The sequence below is a fragment of the Scyliorhinus canicula genome, chromosome 9 (genome assembly GCF_902713615.1).
Source record: "Scyliorhinus canicula chromosome 9, sScyCan1.1, whole genome shotgun sequence".
In the NCBI taxonomy this organism is placed as follows: Eukaryota; Metazoa; Chordata; class Chondrichthyes; order Carcharhiniformes; family Scyliorhinidae; genus Scyliorhinus; species Scyliorhinus canicula.
Window position 1 is genome coordinate 134,235,861 of NC_052154.1, and position 19,016 is coordinate 134,254,876.

The 19,016-nt window shown below is 45.9% G+C and overlaps 1 protein-coding gene across 2 annotated transcripts in view; it reads left to right on the forward strand.

The window, feature by feature from the left end:
• LOC119971722 (spexin-like) overlaps positions 1 to 9,665 on the forward strand; it is a 97,199-nt gene extending 87,534 nt beyond the window's left edge. For both annotated transcript variants that reach the window (XM_038807666.1, XM_038807665.1), the window contains exons 4-5: positions 3,061 to 3,132; positions 8,032 to 9,665. In XM_038807666.1, the coding sequence (XP_038663594.1) occupies positions 3,061 to 3,132; positions 8,032 to 8,117 (158 nt within the window). In that variant the 3' untranslated portion in view covers positions 8,118 to 9,665. The remainder of the gene's footprint in view (positions 1 to 3,060; positions 3,133 to 8,031) is intronic.
• The last annotated feature ends 9,351 nt before the right edge of the window (positions 9,666 to 19,016 follow it).

Consider the following 19,016-nt stretch of genomic DNA (forward strand, 5'->3'; position numbering starts at 1 on the left):
CCAAAGCAATTATTGTCCAAAGGAAAGTGGTTCATTGTTGGTTTAGTAGAATAAGGAAAGGTAATGGGATTGTGAGTGTCAGTATAGTTGAATAATGTTATTACTATAATTGATCGGAGTGTTACAGTAGCAAAGCCAGTCCTCTTTGAAAATCTTGTATTCATGGCCAGAGGGTGCTTTGAAATTTTTAGTAGGGGCTCAGCTCTTTCTCGTATAATTCATTTATCCATTGACACAGACATGTTCCAAGAGGAATAATGTTGTTTCTTCTCACACAGTAGGAGAGTCATTCATTTATTTTTCAATTTTCTCTCCTGGTCCCTGTAATATTCCTCCCGGAACCTACAGGGTGAGAACGTTTGTCCTCCCCATGTTGCTTGCGGAGCATGAGTTCCCCCTCTCGGGATGGGGTATTTCAATTAACCCATGTATATAAGGTTGGCCAGTAAGGTGCTGACTTCAGGAAGAAACTGGTAGGATTCTACCAGGTACTGTACACATCATTTGTGTAAATAAAACTTTGTTTCTTATTTTACTCGGCATAGACTCCCCATGTCCTTATTAAAGTCCCTTTTCTTTCTGCACAAGCACTGACAGTCTTTAGTCAATGCCCATTCATGTTCGAGTACAGGGTCTCGCTGTATGCAGACAACCTGTTGCTGAAAATTCCCAACCCGTTGGGAGGTGTTGGAATCATGAGCATTCTGGAGGAGTTTGGCCGGTTTGCCGGATACAAGCTGAATATGGGGAAGAGTGAGGTGTTCCCGATCTTGGCCAGGGGGCAGGAGAGGAAACTGGGAGAGCTGTCATTCAAGGTGGTGGGGCAAGCTTCAGGTACTTGGGCATCCAGGTGGTGCGGGGATGGGCGCAACTGCATAAACTGAATCTGGCTCGGTTGGCGGAGGAGATGAAGGGAGATTTTAAGAGGTGGGATGTTTTGCCACTGTTGCTGGTGGTGCAGGTGTGGTCAGTAAAAATGACTGTACTGCTGAGGCTCTTATTTGTCTTTCAGAACTCCCGATCTCTTTTTTAAGAAAGTCACAGCTATGATTTTGGAGTTTGTATAGGCTGGGGAAACCCTGCAGGTTAAGGAGATGCTGTTGAAACGGGGGCGAGGGAGGGGGGAGGGGCAGTGGCGGGCTGACCTTGCAAAATATAATGAATTATTACTGGGCAGCTAATATAGCCATGGTTAGGAAATGTGCAGCGGGGTAGGGGTCGGTATGGGGGCAGATCGGGGCGGCCTCTTGTAGGGAAAAGTATTCAGGAGCACTGTTGATGGCCTCTCTGCCGTTTTTGCTAGCCAGGTACTCCATGAGCCCAATGGTGGTGGTGGCTCTGAGGGTATGGGGACATTGGCGGCAGCATCGGAGGTTGGAAAGTGCCTCAGTGTGGGCACCGATTTGCGACAACCCAGCTTTGGACCGAGGGGGGCTGGGTGTGAGGTTTCGGGGGTGGCGACAGGCAGGCATCGAGCGGTTTGGGGACCTGTTTGTGGGGGCAGCTTTGCAAGCTTCGAGGACTTGGAGGAGGAATATTAGCTGCCCAGCTGGAATGGGTTTAGATACTTACAGGTTTGGGATTTTGTGAGGAAGCAGGTGCTGCCCTTTCCCCGTTTGCTGCCCTTGGGATTGCAGGATAAGGTGCTATTGAGGGAAGGAGTGGGTGAGGGGAAGGTATCTGAGATTCATAAGGAGCTAATGGACTGGACTAAGCCCCGATAGGAAAAGTCAAACTGAAATGGGAGGAGGAACTTGGGGGGGGGGGTGGGGGAATGGAGGCCAGGATGTAGGAGGAGGCTCTGAGGAAGGTGAATGCATCCTCACCGTGTGCTAGGCTTAGCCTTGTACAGTTCAAGAAATTCATATGGCGCACATGATGGTGGCCAAGATATGTAGGTCTTTTGAGAGGGGTAGAGGATAGGTGTGGATGGTGCGCGGGGAGCCCCGCAAAACACGTTCACATGTTCTGGGCATGTCTGAAACTGAAGGGGTTCTGGTAGGGGTTCGGGGACATAATGTCCGAGGCGTTGAGAGTGAAGTTAGTCCAAAGTTCAGAAGTGTCGATATTTGGAGTGTCGGAGACCCAGGAGTCCAGGGGGTGATAGAGGCCAATGTCCTGGCTTTTGCCTCCCTGATAGCCCGGAGACCGATTTTGCTGGAGTGGAGACTTCGGAGCCACCGAAACCAGGGGATTGCTGAGCGACCTGGAGCAGTTCCTACGGTTGGAAAAAAATCAAGGTCGTCATGAGAGAGTCGGTCAATGTTTGCCCGGAGGTGGAAGCTATTCATCGACTTCTTCAAGGAGGACTAAGGTGTCAGGAGAGTGGGCTGGGGGAGATAAAGGGGTTAAAACGGGGAAGGCAGGATGGGAGGAGGGGAAGGGCAGGGGGGTTTAGATTAGCTAGTTATTTGTTATAATGTTCCCGTTTGTTCTTATTCTTTTTTTTGTATTTACTGTTTATATAAATGGCTAAATAGAAATATTAAAAAAAAAGAAAATGACCAATTAATTTAAAATGTCCGATTTTATCAGGCCTAGATTACAGGCCGCTGTCTATTTTACCACAGTACTGGGGAATAACCATGTAGGGGTCCGCTGCCCTTTGATTCCTTGTCCAAGTGGCCATCCTCAACTGAAGTTGGATGTTAGTTCTAGCAGAAAATTAAGTTGATTTACTTTGTTTCAAATGATGTATCTGACCATTGAATCCATGATGGGAGATTGTCGAGTTATATTATACTCAAGATCGCGTGGCAAGACAGTGGTATAGAACATTTTATATTACATGTATTCCATAATATACTTGAACTGTGATTGTCTTAAGGATAGTATGAAAGGTGCTTTATTCTGCTTAAATAAATATTGTACCTGACCAAAATAGAAAGCTGTTTCAGTTCTTTGAATTTACAGCTACCCTCAACAATGCCCTCACGATTTTATTTTATGGATATAGGCAGCTGAGGCATGAGCCAGAGAAATTCTGTCATGGTTAAAGATCCCATGAAGAGAAAGATAGCTCTACTAAAATCTGGATTAACTGTGGTGTTATTCTTCCAGATGGGAGAAGATCTGCTGAAGACAATGGTTATTATAACTATGATGTAAACATCTGGAATCTTCTCCTTGGAGGTAACTCCTGCATGTCAGTCTATTAATTTGTTTATTAAACAGGGTGGGACAATGGTTGAACGCACAAAAAATGCTATTTACATGCAATTGCTTATTAGAAAATATATATTTTAGGAACTATTATTTTCATCAAAAAATGTATTCTATTCAAAAGTTAAAACACAATATTACGGTCTTTGGGTAGTACAAGATCAGGATTCAAGGCTAAGGTACTTAAAATAGTTAAAGCACTATAGGGCAGCACGGTAGCATGGTGGTTAGCATAAATGCTTCACAGCTCCAGGGTCCCAGGTTCGATTCCCAGCTGGGTCGCTGTGCGGAGTCTGCACGTCCTCCCCGTGTGTGCGTGGGTTTCCTCCGGGTGCTCCGGTTTCCTCCCACAGTCCAAAGATGTGCAGGTTAGGTGGATTGGCCATGCTAAATTGCCCGTAGTGTCCTAAAAAGTAAGGTTAAGGGGGTGTTGTTGGGTTCCGGGTGGATACGTGGGTTTGAGTAGGGTGATCATGGCTCGGCACAACATCGAGGGCCGAAGGGCCTGTTCTGTGCTGTACTGTTCTATAACACAGCATTAAAACTAATTAGGTGGATTGGCCATGCTAAATTGCCCGTAGTGTAAGGTTAATGGGGGGATTGTTGGGTTATGGGTATACGGGTTACGTGGGTTTAAGTAGGGTGATCATTGTTCGGCACAACATCGAGGGCCGAAGGGCCTGTTCTGTGCTGTACTATTCTATGTTCTATGTTTGCGGTGGAGTATAATGGCTTGCAGTCCCATTGTTAACCTTGCATTCCTAATTACATGTACCCTATTTAAATTTTATAGAAGATATTTATTTGTAAATGAATAACTTGCAAAGACTGGAAAAAAAGCAGCAAATGTATGAAGCAAGTAAATCAAAGAAAAAGTAATAATTACATTCAAACAAATATATGTAGCAGTATCACAAATGATCCAGAACTGTATTTTCAGTAGCTATTGAGAATTCTCCCATTAGGTTGGCATCAAAAACCAGAGAAGATACTAATGATCCACTAATGACATTGACATTGCTGACATTTGATTTCAATTGACAACCATTGATAATATTAAGTCTTCAACCAATAATCATTAATGATAATGGCAATGACCTTTACCAATACCCAGTGAGATTATGAGTTGCAACCAATATCATTGATGATATCATATACCAAAGATTTCCAATGATTTGGGGAAAAAGTATGCTGTGATAGCAAGTGTCTTCAAAATAAATAATTTTAAAAATTGAGCTTTTTTTAAACTCACTGTTTTGAAATATGCAGTACCATATGATAAACTAGGGAATAGGTTCTCTGTTCATTTTCCTCTCTCCCTTCCCCAAGTCAAGGGAACAATATCCAAGGAAGTTTCCAGGTTACCACTTTTTACTCATAGAAAGTATTGCCAGCTGTGATGAGTCCTCTTAAAGCCTTTTAAAACTCTCCAAACTGTTAACAGGCAAAGCTAGTAGAATTCAGATGAGATCTAATAAATGTATTTTAAAAGAATCCAGACTTCTTGTGGGGCAAAAAGCCTTTTCCTTGGCCCAGTGAAGGCTGAGGGCAGATCACGCCAAGTGCCAATAAAGTGCATAAGTGGTCATGCTTATGACCTTCTTCCTGTAATTTGGGATAGTGAGGACTCCACTTTATTTGCACCAATGGAGCAGAATCTCAGGCCTTTTGTGGTTTAATTTAATGCTGTTTTACCCTTGAAATGCACTGTAGCTGAATTAGCATATCCGTGATTGCTGAACCATGTGCCACATTTTTCACATCAACTGGGTAGATTCTCCATGACAAATATCCTGTTAATACTGGTGAGCCACGTTATGGAGATGTGGCGATTTTATCATGGTTTTGTATTACACCAAAGAACATTTCTATTGATAAACAAATAAAGTTAAATTAACAAAGAATATGTCCTCCAAATCCTGCAGGAAGAAAAATTAAAATGAGCCTGCTTCACTGGGACGAAGTTCTGTAAGCCCTGCAGAACTGAAAGAAAGACTTGCATTTATATAGTGCACTTCAGGATGTCACAAAGTGCTTTGCAGATAATTAAATAATATGTCACTGTTGCCATACAGAGAAAATGGGCAATCAATTTGCGCACAGCAAAGTCTCATAAACAGCAATGAGGTATCGATCAGAAAATCTGTTTTGAAGTGCTGGTTGAGAGCTAAATGTTGCGGAGATTTCTCTTCTCTACATTGAATAATATCACAGGATTGTTTGCATCCACCTGGGAGGGCAGATGCAACCTCGGATAAATGTCTAATCTGAAAGATAGCAGTGTGATATGTCGGTCACACTGCGCCTGAAAAGCAGCATGCCTTCTCGTAACGTGACCAATAAACAAAGGGTGACCCCGCTCCCGGGATCTACCCAGCTTGCCACGCCTCGCAGGATCTAACGAGATTTCCCAAGACGTCGCGATGTGGCAGGATCCCGTTTTGGCAAATCTGCATATTATAGCGAGACAGCTAGTCTCACTTTAATATGCAGTTATCTGAGGTAACCAAGGCATTGGGATCTAACCTCCACTCGCTCAGGCGAGCGCCATTCAGTACTGGTCTCCACACATTGGGGGGGGGGGGGGTGTCTCCCAGGGGTCTCCCAGGGGTTTTGAGGCCCCCCGGGGGTTTTGAGGCCCCCCAGGTGCATGCCTTCTGGGCAGAGTGGTACCCATGCATTGCTGGTGCCAGACTGTCACAGTGGTAGTGCCACCTGGGTGCCAGACTGGCACTATAAAGATGCCCAGGTGGGACTGCCAGTTAGCAGGGGCACTGCCAGAGTGCCAGGCTGGTATTGCCAAGATGACAAGCTGGCATTTTCTGTGTGGCGGTGATTGGCTGGGGGTTGCCTTGCATGAAGTGAGGGTGGGGAGCCAGGCACCCACACAGTGAGTTAGGCCTGGGGAGTTCAGGGGTCGCGTCAGGGGCTCAAGAGATCGGGATGCCATTTAAAAATGGCGTCCATCGTTCCCTGCACTGAGGAGTTTTGGTGAGCAGGGCTCCTCAGTGCAGGAAATGGGACTCAGTGTGGCCTCGGCCATGCATTTCCCGCTGAGGCCCCATATCTAACCGGAGTCAGGTTAGATAGTACAGTGCTGGGAACCATACAGCTAAACCCGCTCGCTGTGGGATACAGTCCCCATTTGGTTAAATCACGGCCAGCATCTTTGACGGTGCCGCATTCTCTCAGAATTGCTTTGTAATGCCAGTCTAGGTTTTGTGCTGCGGAGTGGGGCTTAAACCCATCACCTTCTGATCAAAGGGGATGGAATATATCAAAAGAGGGAAGGGGTGGATGCAAAATGAAACCTAGGAAATACTGTGCTGATGCATTTTGGTTCTGAACTTGAATTATTTTTCCCATAGTAAAGAGGACTCTCAGAAAAGAGTAAATGTTGCAGATAGGCTTGAAATGATAAACATACACACCTGAAAAATAAATGCCCATCAATATTAGTAATAAAAACATTTTCTGGACATTGCTGTTACTGGGAACTTGCAAATTGACTGCCACACTTCCCTAAATTAAAAATAAAACAGAAGATGAGAGAGTTACTCAGCAGGTCAGGTAGGATCTGTGGAGACAAGACATAACATTTCAGGCTGATGACATTCCATCAGAACCTTTTGTTTCTACATTAAAATATTGACTACAACTCAAAAGTACTTCATTGATTGTGAAGTGCTTTGGGATGTTCTGATGTCGTGACAGGTAGTTCATGAATGCAAGTTTTTTCATCTTATCTTCATAATTTTAAACATCTCATCATTACCCATACAAAGTCTATGTTTTCCTACGGTAAAAGGAAGAATATTCCTCCACCTTTACAAGTGGAATAAAACAGGATATAGTATTCTGGATGTGGCAAGAGGTTTACATTTAGTTTTATGCTGAAGTGTATTAGTTATGTATCCCAGCACCCAAGAGAGTCTCAGAGCAGCATGAGTTCAGCTACCGATGTACATCGATGGCCGGCACGGTAGCACAATGCTTAGCACTGTTGCTTCACAGCACCAGGGTCCCAGGTTCGATTCCCGCTTGGGTCACTGTCCGTGCAGAGTCTGCACGTTCTCCCCGTGTCTGTGTGGGTTTCCTCCGGGTGCTCCGGTTTCCTCCCACAAGTCCCGAAAGACGTTAGGTGAATTGGACATTCTGAATTCTCCCTCTGTGTACACGAGCAGGCGCCGGAGCGTGGCGACTAGGGGATTTTCACAGTAACTTCATTGCAGTGCTAATGTAAACCTACTTGTGGCAATAATAAAGATTATTATTACTATGTTATGCTCAAGCTCTTCATTGCCTTGCTTGACCCTCCACTGCATCTGTGCTGCCAGACTGTGTATCTGATATCAAGGCTTGACTTTACTGCAACTTGACACCAGACAAATGATGTGTCCAATTTCCTTCTCTCCTGTTAGTGACTGCACAATATTACTAACCAGAAAAGGATGGTGGAAATACAGATTTTGTCAGCTTTAGATCTTTGCTTTCAAACTACGATTGCTGCTCTACTTGATTCCGAGTTGGTCCACGGGTAGCTCACCAAAGCTGTCATTCACAGCATGTGCAGACTAGATTTTAAACATTGCATCTACAGCTTCCTCTGATCCTAATGGGGTTGGTTTGGTTGGAGTGGGTGCAGATGCAGCTGCCAGCCATGATACCATGACAAAGATGATCTTCTAGAGCTCTCCCTCATTCTATTGAATGTTCTTCTCCCTGATGTAACCATTTACAACAAGCAATTCTTTGCAAAGTGCATTTTCTGAATTGCTACTGGAAATGTAGACAATTTGTGAACAATTAAAAAAAAGTATACAAGTCTGCCCATTCAGGCCAGTTTCCATATTCTCCCTCTTCCTACAGATTTCAAAAGGACACGAGCACTTGGAGACCAGGATCACTGGAAACAAGAAGCTACTAAAAATATGGATCTTATGAATATGAAGTAGAACGGATTCATCAATCAACCATTGTAATACAAAATAAAACAATTCATACTGTTAATTTAAGGTCCATGAAATAGTCTCAATGTGATCCTTTAAGAGGTGGGTGACAGAAAGGTAGAGGCACAAAGGCTTTATCCATAGCAGAATCTTCAATCGTTAAACTTTGTGTGGAAAATATATATGGAATTAAAATTCCAATTTCTAAAAAACATAGGTTCTCATAAAAAAGCAAAACAAATTCTGACATTTCTTGGGCCTAATAATTCATCCTTTCTTATTTCCGTTTCTCATGATATTTTCAGTTCAAAATTGCGTGGAATAGAATCTATCTGCAGGTATCTCCACTCAGGAGACTGACAATAACCCCGTTTGTCAGCCTTCCTGTAGAATCTAGGAGCAAAAAGTGATAAAACCTGTGCTCCTCATCCTTGAAAGGTAGCTGAGAGGGGATATAAAATATATCTGTAGTAGAAGTACATGACATTTAACAGTACAGAATAAATAAATCCAAAACACTGCTTCAAATTAAATTACAACAGTCGGACAAGGTTCATACTGGACAAAAGAAAATTTAGGACTGATCTCAGATGTCCTTTGCACAAAGTGATCAACATATGCAATGGGTTTCTGGGTAGAATGTGAGATGGGGGAGGGGGAGGGCAAGAAAGTCTCGACATCATTTAAGAAAGAGAGGAATTTAATAATGAGGAAAGCATTATAACTTACTTCCCGATAGATGAGCTAAGACAGACCAAATGACCTTCCTCATCTGTATTGGTCTGTGATTTTGTTGTCATCTTAACCCAGGTTGGCCATATTGCATCCTGTCCATCTCAGCAGCTAAACTCTGGTCATGTTCATCTCAGAATTTGCAGACAACTGGAAAGTTTTAACTACTTAATTTGGCTTCATCTCTCCATTATCTTTCCCTATCTTTGTGAAAGTCAAGCATGAGCCCATTGAAAATAACAATTTCTGGATATCTCATCATGCACTGAATTTGAAGATTTGTTCTTATGTTGAGCAGCTGAAAACTCCAACTCCCATGATGTATCACTGGGCAGTAGCTGATTCCTGAGGTTGTTGAAGCCACTTGTTTTTTTACCCAGTTCTTACAGTACATTACTTATGGGTCTTTCCAAATTGTTTATGAAAATTTATTGTTGCGGATTTTTCTTCTGAAAGCAAGGCCAAGATTGTCAATGCTACATTAAGGGTTTGAGAGATACTGTCACATTTACCGCCACAACGCTAGATTTGACTGACATCACAAAAGGATAAGAATACTATATGTTTACAATACATGTGGAAATGGAGAATTTTAATATCATTGTATTACATTTAGATGAAGAATCTCATGAATTGTGTGGTACACATTCAATTATAATAAATTACCATATTTGCAGCACTTATGTGTCAAGTTTTAATCAGATGCCCTGGCAACTCAGTGGGTAAATGCTCTGCCTAAGGTTGGTTTGAGTCATTTGACCAAGGCATTCCAGATTCAACCTTAACTTGCCTTGTCACGTTAGCTCAATGTAGCAGCAGTAATGGTGCTTTAACTGGTCTGTGGTTTAGAAAACATTCTTGTTCCTGATAGCTACCTCACCCACCAGGCTGTAGCTAAGAGCTGTAATTGTCATGGTACACATACCTTTGCAAGAATCTGTGCCTTCAAGAGAGGAGAAAATGAGGGGGGAAATACTTGGACAAATAAACATGAGTTCTTGTGAAAGCTTCCGAAGGTTTCTCCCACACAGCAGGTTTATAGACAATTTATTATGCTTGGGGTCAAGAGAGAGAGATATTACTGCATTCATTACTTTATTTCAAGCAATCTGGTATGTAAAATTATTTATTGTGTAGATCAATATTCGAGGAAAGAGTTAACATATCACACAGGGTCAGTTCACGAGCAGCATGCCGGCCGAGTGTCAATACCACAATCGAGGTGGAGGGACAATTTCATTTTTCCGTACATTTATAGACTGAGAAGGTACGGGTTCATAAGCATGACTGAGGCACAGATTGGATATAGAAAGAGTGGCACGCCATGCCAAGGAGGGAATGAAAAGAACAGGTGTGAAATAACTGAAATGTAAAGGAGAGCAAAATAAGTCACTGACTCAACTATCAAGAGCTAGGCTAAACCCATTCAAGGCAAGATAAATAAAAACTGCAACTTGCTGAGTTTTAGAAATATATAAGCAGATTGATTTTTGATGGGTCTGACTGAATTCACGATTTCACTTTAAGCGCCAATCTAACAGATTCATCTCCAAGAGATCCAATCACAGGGGTGACTAGCAGAAAATATCCAACTAGTCTCACTTTCTTCTTTTTCTTTAATGGAACCGTCATCCCCACCATTAGAGCAGCCTCCAAGTTTTCTCTTTTGTACCAAACATGATTTTCCCCTCAAAAAGACCACTAGTCTATTGAGTCTGCCCTCTCCTGCCATGGGTGACCTTGACACCTGCTTTCTATACGTAGCTGGGTTGACTCCACTCAGAAAATTGCCTGTCTCTCTTTTGAATACTTGCAATGAAACCCTGTTCACTGCACATGACAGAACAAGATTGGGAGTAGGCCATTTTACCCTCGAGCCAGTTTCGCCATTTAATGATAATACGGCTGATCTACGGCCTAACACCACACATTTGACTTTGCCCCAGTTCATTGAACACCTTCTCCAGTCAACAAAAATCTCAAATATTCAGATTTAAAAAGACCAATTGATTGAGCTTCAATTGCCATTTACAGAAGAATTCCAAAGTTCAGCCACTCTTTGGGCTATATTTTATGTGCCCCCACTGGGTATTTTGGGGAGCGTATGAAGTGAAAATGAAAGAAAATCACCATAGTCCCAGAGGACCATAGGTTGCTCTCCCCCTGAGAGAAAACTGACTGGTGGTGATTTAACCTGAGGGTCACCACACCGTGGGTGGGATTTCCTGCGTAGTCCGCCAGCGGGATCTTCTGGTCCCACACTTGTCAACAGGATTTCCCGTTGAATACACTCCTTGCCGCTGGGAAATCCGAAGGGGTAGTACGCCGTCTGTAGTACCTGAATATCCCGCCGGCGTGAACAGGCGGTAAATTCCACCCATTGTGTGAGGGGCAAGGTTGAGAAGGCAGGACCTTCATGGATAACCTCAGCCGGTACAGGAATTGAACCCACACTGTTGCCGTCCCGTCCCCCCCGCATGTCAAACCAGCCATCCAGCCAGCTGAGCTACTTCTTCTTTATCAAGTCCCTTCTGGAATTCCATATCACGAATACCCACAGACATTCCCTGATCCACTACTTTAGTCAGTTCTTCAGGTTTGTCAGGCATAATTTACAAATCCATGCTGGATCTCTCTGACCAGCTAAAAATGTTCATGGTGTTCAGTCACCCTACCCTTAATTATAGACTCTAGTGTTAGGATGACTGGTGTATGATTCTCAGTTTTCCCTCTGCCACCTTTAGTCAATCATAGTGTGACAATGGTTCCTGAATCAAAGGCACTCTGGCTGATATAATCAGGACATTTGAAATGCTCTTATCTATGCTCTTTTAAAGTCTGGGATGGAAAGCACCTAATCCTGGGTATTCGTTACTCTTTAGTGCCATTATTTTCATTCCGATTACGCTGCTTACATTAATTTCGGTGAGACTTTGTTTCTCTTTTAAAATATTTCCCTGAGATGGCCATCATGGTGACCTCGTCCTCTAAATCAAATGTTGGCATGAAATTATTATTCATTATATCCACCATTTCCTTATTTGTTACAGAGATCAATTACTCCATTTGACCATCTAACTAGTTCTCTGCTTACATAACTTTTGCTTGCGCCTATCTGGATTGAACAGCTTTTGCAACTGAACATAGGATAACCCTTTATTGTCAACTCTCTTTCTAGAACTAGGGACCCCTGTTGCCGATGCCTATTGTGGTAACTGAGAGCCTTTAAACTGGACACAAATTAAGTAGACCTCTTTTGAGAGTTCTCAATATTACCCAATATGTAACTGGATTGAAACTCAATACAATTTTCTAGGTGAGGCCCAACTAGGGACTTATACAGAGGCAAAATAGTATTTCTTATTTTGAATTTAATTGTGCTGGCAAGACATCCTAAAATTGTATTCTCTTCTGATATAACCTCAAAGAATTGGTGATGAATCTTCAAAGTTTCATAAGCTCAACATCCAAGTCCTCCTATTAAACACCCTTGAATTTAAATCTGAAGGCTGTACACATTCTTGGTGTTGACCTTATCCAAGTATATACCACTATATTAACCTATACTGAAGATATAGGCACATTCCCCCTATAGTATCCTGATCTACTTGTAATTTATGTGCCTCAGTTAAGGCCCTTACACCTGCACATATCTCTATCATCTGCAAATATGCAGTTCCCTCGATGCCTTATTCAGATCTGAACAACGAAGGCCAAACACTGATACCAGTGGCATTCCATTAATGAGTGATTCTTATGGCAAAACCAATATCATTATACGGTCCCAGTCTGTCTCAGATTTGAATACAGCCCCCTACCTGAGAGGGCTCTTCTAGCCTTTTCTCACACTACTGAACAGGATTCAAGTTACTGTCTGATATGCGATTCCTTTCACTGCAAACATCCGACCTGTTACTCTCCTCATTGCAATACTTCTATCCCTTTCCTTACATGATGATCAATGTTCCTCTAGTTTCCTTTCTTGGTTCAGATAAGCTGCAACTATTTCATTGTAGGCAGTTTACCTGCTCCGTAAATTATGTACTTGTGTAATTTTACTGTCTCCAATTTCAATTTATCCTTTACCAGAATGTAAAACTCTGGCATTTTTTACCTCCCCCAATCTTAAAATCATTGACCTTTTAAACCCAAGTTTCTTGGCATTTGATCACTATGTCCTGATTTATCTTACCCTTTCTTTCACTTTCTAGTCTCTGTGGTCACCTGGCTTTTCATCAAAGAATATCAGTTTTCCGATCTAAACTTTTGATATTAACATCTGCAGACCCTATTTTCTCATTTGAGATCATAACTCGCATTGTCATATTTTCCATTTTATCAGCATCTAACGGTATAATTTCTCTGTCCTGCAAAGTGCTCTGGGCGTCAAATGGTAGCACTCTCGCTGCTTAGTTAGAAGGTCATGGATCCAAGTTCCACTCCAGAGATGAATGTATCATCAAGCCTATCACCTCAGCGCAGTAATGAGAAAATATCACAGTCAGAGGCCCCATTTGTCTTTCCTGGCAGACTTAAAATATTCCAGAGCACATTCTTAAGAGGAGCAAGGGACTTCTCCTGGTGTACTCGATAATATTGGATATCCAACCAGCAACAATCAATTAGTCATTTATCTCAAAGTATACAAAGGTATTTAGATAGGTCAAGTGAGTGAGCAAATATTTGGCAACTGGAGTATAACGTGGGTAAATATGAACAAGACCACTTTGGCAGGAAGAATAGAAAAGCAGTAAATTATTTATTTCGAGAGGAAGTGCAGACCTCTACACCACAAGTGGATCCGAGTGTCCTGGTACATGAATCACAAAGAGTTAGTATTGAAGGATTCGGAATTTTTCCTCCATTTTGGTTTGTTGCTCCATTTTGTGTTGGTCAGAACAGAGCAGTGTGTGTTAATTCAACTGAACTTCATTTTGGACAAAATATTCAAACCAGACATAACATTTATCTGCTCTGAGTTGCTCATGGCCATTTCACATTGCACCCTGCTTGCCTCCAGAAATAACTTATGGACATCTGACAGAGACTTTGTTGACTTTTTCCTCAGCAACATCTGTTCGGTTGGACAATGGAGGTAACTTAGAGGCAACAGGACGTCCTGTGGCGTTCGCGAGCGGGTCGGCTGCATCGAGAGGAGCTTCCTCCTGTGTCCGCTGTTTATGGCGCTTTTGGGGGTTTCCCCGTTTTTTCGTCTCCCCCAATTTTTGTCGGCCTTTGGGGCTGTCCCGGGCGTCAAGCTGGGGTGGCTTGATAACCGGCAAGGAACCCTGCATGAGTGTGGGGCGGCCAGAGGGGAGGCGTCGGGCCTGGGGTGTGCAGCATTTGGAGCGGCAGGGGCAGAGCCGAACTGAAAATGAGGCTGTAGAGGCGGCAGGCCCGAATCCAGGGCGCGATGTAGCGGGGATGCTGCACATTGAGTGGCTCCCGCTTAAAACGTGTCTTTAAAAAGTTTATAGTGCAGTTCCGGGGAAGTTTGTTTTGAATTTTTTTCGGAAAATTAAAAAAAAATTTAAGAAATAAAAATAAAAATAATAAGTCATTAAAGGATGCGAAAAGCAGCTGTGAAGAAGGGAGGAAATGCGGGTTCGGCGTCAAATGAGAGGACCAGCAAAGACGTTGACATGGTGGCGGATGCCGGACCGCATGGTGGGACTGCACCGCTTATGGTGGAAAAGATGACTGAGGTGATGGCCGTGGAGCAGGAAAAGCAGTTTGCGAGGCACATGGAGGCGTTGAGGAAGAAGATGGCGGTAGCACTGAAGTCATTGGTGGAGGAGGCAATCGCCCCGGTGAGGGTAGTTGTGGCAAAGATATCAGCCGAGGTGAGAGAACAGGGCAAGAATATGAAGGAAGTGGAGGAAGCTGTGTCGCAGCACAGCGACCCCAGCTCACCTCGATGGGGGACAAACTGCGGAGGGTGGTGGAGGTCAACAGAGGACTCCAAGCAAAGCTCGAGGACTTGGAGAACCGCTCGAGGCAGCACAATTTGAGAATTGGGCTTGCCCGAAGGGACAGAGGGCTCGAGGCCAACAGAGTACTTCGCTAAGATGCTGGTGGAGTTGATGGGGGAGGGCGAGAACCCCTCCCGGTATGAGCTGGATCGAGCTCATCGGTCGTTAAGGCCGAGGCCCAAAGTAAGCGAACCGCCAAGAGCAGTAATTTTCTGCTTCCGTAAATACCACATAAAGGAGAACATAGAACAGTACAGCACAGAACAGGCCCTTCGGCCCTCAATGTTGTGCCGAGCCATGATCACCCTACTCAACCCACGTATCCACCCCATACCCGTAACCCAACAACCCCCCCCCCCCTTAACCTTACTTTATTAGGACACTACGGGCAATTTAGCATGGCCAATCCACCTAACCCGCACATCTTTGGACTGTGGGAGGAAACCGGAGCACCGGAGGAAACCCACGCACACATGGGGAGGATGTGCAGACTCCACACAGACAGTGACCCAGCCGGGAATCGAACCTGGGACCCTGGAGCTGTGAAGCATTTATGCTAACCACCATGCTACCCTGCTGCCCATGAGAAGGTGTTAAGCTGGGCAAAGCAGAAGCGTGAGTTGCAGTGGGACGGTGCTGGAGTTCGGATTTACCAGGACTTGACGGTGGAGTTGGCAAAGAGATGAGCGGCGTTCGGCCGAGTGAAGGCAGCACTGATCAAGGGGGTGTGATTACGTATGGTATACCTGGCGAAGCTGAGGGTGACGTATAACGCCAAAGATTTTTATTTCAAAACAGTGGAGTCGGCTGAGGGATTCATGAAGGCAGAAAGCTGGGGACAGATGTGAGGAGAGGAGCTGGACGAGAGACTGTGGACTGTGATTGGGGAGCTGGAAAGTGTATAAATGCTATAACCTTCCTTTCATTAACTTGTATTGTAATTTACTTCACTTCACATTGTTGTAGAGTTTAAGGCGAGCAAGAGAAGGGAGTAAGGGATCGATACTGTTTTTTCAAGAGGAAGTGCTGGGGGGGGGGGGATTCATGGAGGGGGGAAGGAGTTTGATGTTAATAACGGATAGGGGCAGCTCAGGCTCATGGGCAGGACCCGGTGATATGATGATGGTGGATAAGAAGGGTGGGGGGGGGGGGGGGGGGGGGGGGGTGAGAGACCCCCAGTTAGGATAGTCATGGGGAACGTGCAGGGGTTAGGAGGTCCAGTCAAGATCTTAAAACTTTGTAAGCCGCTGTAGCAATGCTGCAGGAGACTCACTTGAGGGTGACCAGGTGCGACTTCAAAAGGGCTGGGTTAGTCAGGTGTTTCACTCTGGATTTGACAGAGGGGCTCGAGGGGTAGCGGTAATGGTCAGCAAAAGAGTACGGTTCCAAAGGGAGAATGTGGTTGCAGATCAGAGGGGTAGATATGTGATTGTGACTGGAGGGGAGGTTAGTGGCGCTGGTAAGTGTATATGGTTCCAATTGGGACGATGTGGGATTCGCAAAGAAAGTGTTTGGGGCCATCCCCCACTTGGACACACACAAGCTGATAGTGGGAGGGACTGGAACCTGGCGCCGGAGCCAAGATTGGACAGGTCATGGCCACGCTCACTGGTCCCATTGGGGGGGGGGGGGAGACGGCATTGGCTGGGCTAATGGTGGATATGGGAGGGGAGGACCCTTGGAGGGTTCTGCACCCGAGGGAGCAGGAGTACTCTTTTTTCTTGGCGGTCCATAAGGTATACTTGCGGATTGACTTTTTCGTGGTGGGAAGGGTTTGCTGGCTGGGGTTAAGGGGTCGGAGTACTCAGCAATTGCAGCGTCCGATCATGCTCCGCATTGGGTGGATATGGTACTGGAAAAGGGGGTAGTAGAGAGGCCGGAGCGGAAATTAGATGTGGGACTTTTGGGGGAGCGAGGGTTCTGTGACAAAATTGAAAAAGTAATTCAGGAATATGTAGGTTTCAACTGCACGGGTGAGGTGTCGAAGGCAGTTGTCTGGGGGGCTCTAAATGCAGTGGTGAGGGGTGAGGTGATCTCGTTTAAGGCCAGGGCGGACAAAGAGATGTTGGAGCGGCAAAGGGTAATAGATGAGATGTTGGAGGTATGCAGAAGATGGGGACCCAGCAAAGTTGGAAAAGAGGAAGGAACTACAGGCAAGCTTTGACCAACTATCTACCAGTAAGGCGGTGCGCCAACTGAGGCGAGCAAGGAGTGCAGTGTACGAGCATGGAGCGAAGGCGGGTATGTTGAAGGGTCAGCTTCGGAGGGAGGCTGTGGCAAGGGAAATTGTTCAGGTGCGGGGCAGGGCAGGGAAGTTGATGGTGGTTCCGGATCTGATTAATCAGGGGCGGGATTCTCCGACCCCCCACCGGGTCAGAGAATCGCCCGGGGCTGGTGTCAAATCCCACCCCCGCTGTGTCTCGAATTCTCCGCCACCCGAGATTCGGCGGGGGCGGGAATCACACTGCGCCAGTTGGCGCACCCCCCGCGGCAATTCTCTGGCCCGCGATAGGCCGAAGTCCCGCCGCTGACAAGCCTCTCCCGCAGGTGTGGATTAAACCACCTACCTTACCGGCGGGAGCAGGCGGGCGCCGGGGTCCTGGGGGGGGGGGGGGGCGCGGGGTAATCTGACCCCGGGGGGTGCCCCCACGGTGGCCTGGCCCGCGATCGGGGCCCACCAATCATCCGGCGGGCCTGTGCCGTGGGGGCACTCCTTTTCTTCCGCCTTCGCCATGGTCTTCACCATGGCGGAAGCGGAAGAGACCCCCTCCCCTGCGCATGCGCCGGGATGACGTCAGCAGCCGCTGATGCTCCGGAGCATGCGCGGACTTACGCCGGCCGGTGAAGTCCTTTCGGCCCCGGCTGGTGTGGCGCCAAAGGCCGTTCACGCCAGCTGGCAGAGTGGGAACCACTCCAGCGCTGGCCTAGCCCCTCAATGTGAGGGCTTGGCCCCTAAAGGTGCGGAGACTTTCACACCTTTGGGGGCCCGACGCCGGAGTGCTTCACGCCACTCCAACATGCCAGGACTCCCCGCCCCACCGGGTAGGGGAGAATCCCGGCCCAGGTCTTTGAGGAATTCTATGAGAGGTTGTACAGGTCAGAGCCACCTGGGGAAGACCGATGATGCAGGAATTTCTAGATGGCCTGGAGTACACGAGGTTAGGGGAGGGGGACAGGGATACATTAGAAGAGGCGATAGTGGAGCAGAAGATAAAAGATGTGATTGGGAGGATGGAGTCGGGATGGTGGCAGGGCTGGAAGGGTTTCCAGTGGAATATTATAAAAAATTCAAGGATAAGCTGGCACCTCTGACGGTGGGGATGTTTGAAGAGGCGATAGGGAAGGGGGTGTTAACACAAATTTTGGGGCAGGCATCAATTTCCCTGTTGCTTAAAAAAGATAAGGATCCAACGGAGTGTGGGTCATATCGGCCCATATCACTTTTATACGTGAACGCAAAAGTATTGGCGAAGGTACTGGCAGGTAGGCTGGAGGAGTACCTCCCGAAGGTGATAGGTGAAGATCAGACGGGGTTTGTGAGAGGGAAGCAGCTCTTTTCGAACGTCAGGAACATGGTTATGGCACCGGCGGAGGGGAAGGAAAGAGAGGCGATTCTGGCATTGGACACTGAGAAGGCGTTTGACCGGGTAGAATGGGGGTATTTGATGACAGTTCTGGAGCGGTTTGGGATTGGACCAAGATTTGTGGACTGGGTAAAGCTACTATATAAGGAGCCGAGGGCGAGTGTCGGCACAAACAACATCAGCTCGAGATACTTTTCTCTCCACCATGGGACTAGGCCGGAATGTCTCATGTCCTCCCCTGCTGTTTGCACTCGCGATTGAGCCGTTGGCCATCGTGTTAAGAGGTTCGGGGGTATGGAAAAGGATAGCGCAGGGGGGGGGATAGAGCATAGGGTACTCTTACATGCCCATGATTTGTTATATGTGTCGGAACTGAGTGTGTCAATAGGTGGAATATTGGAGATGCTTCGGGTGTTTGGGGTACAAATTAAATCTAGACAAGAGTGATGATATTGTGGTGTGTCAGCCGGGGGTTGGGGCAGGGGTGGGAGGCTGCCATTCCCTATAGCAGGGACTCACTTTAGAAACCTGGGGGTGCAGGTTGCTCGGGATGGTGGGGGGTGGGGGGTTCCGTAGGTACAACATTTCTAGTTTGGTGGGAAGTGTGAAAGCTGATC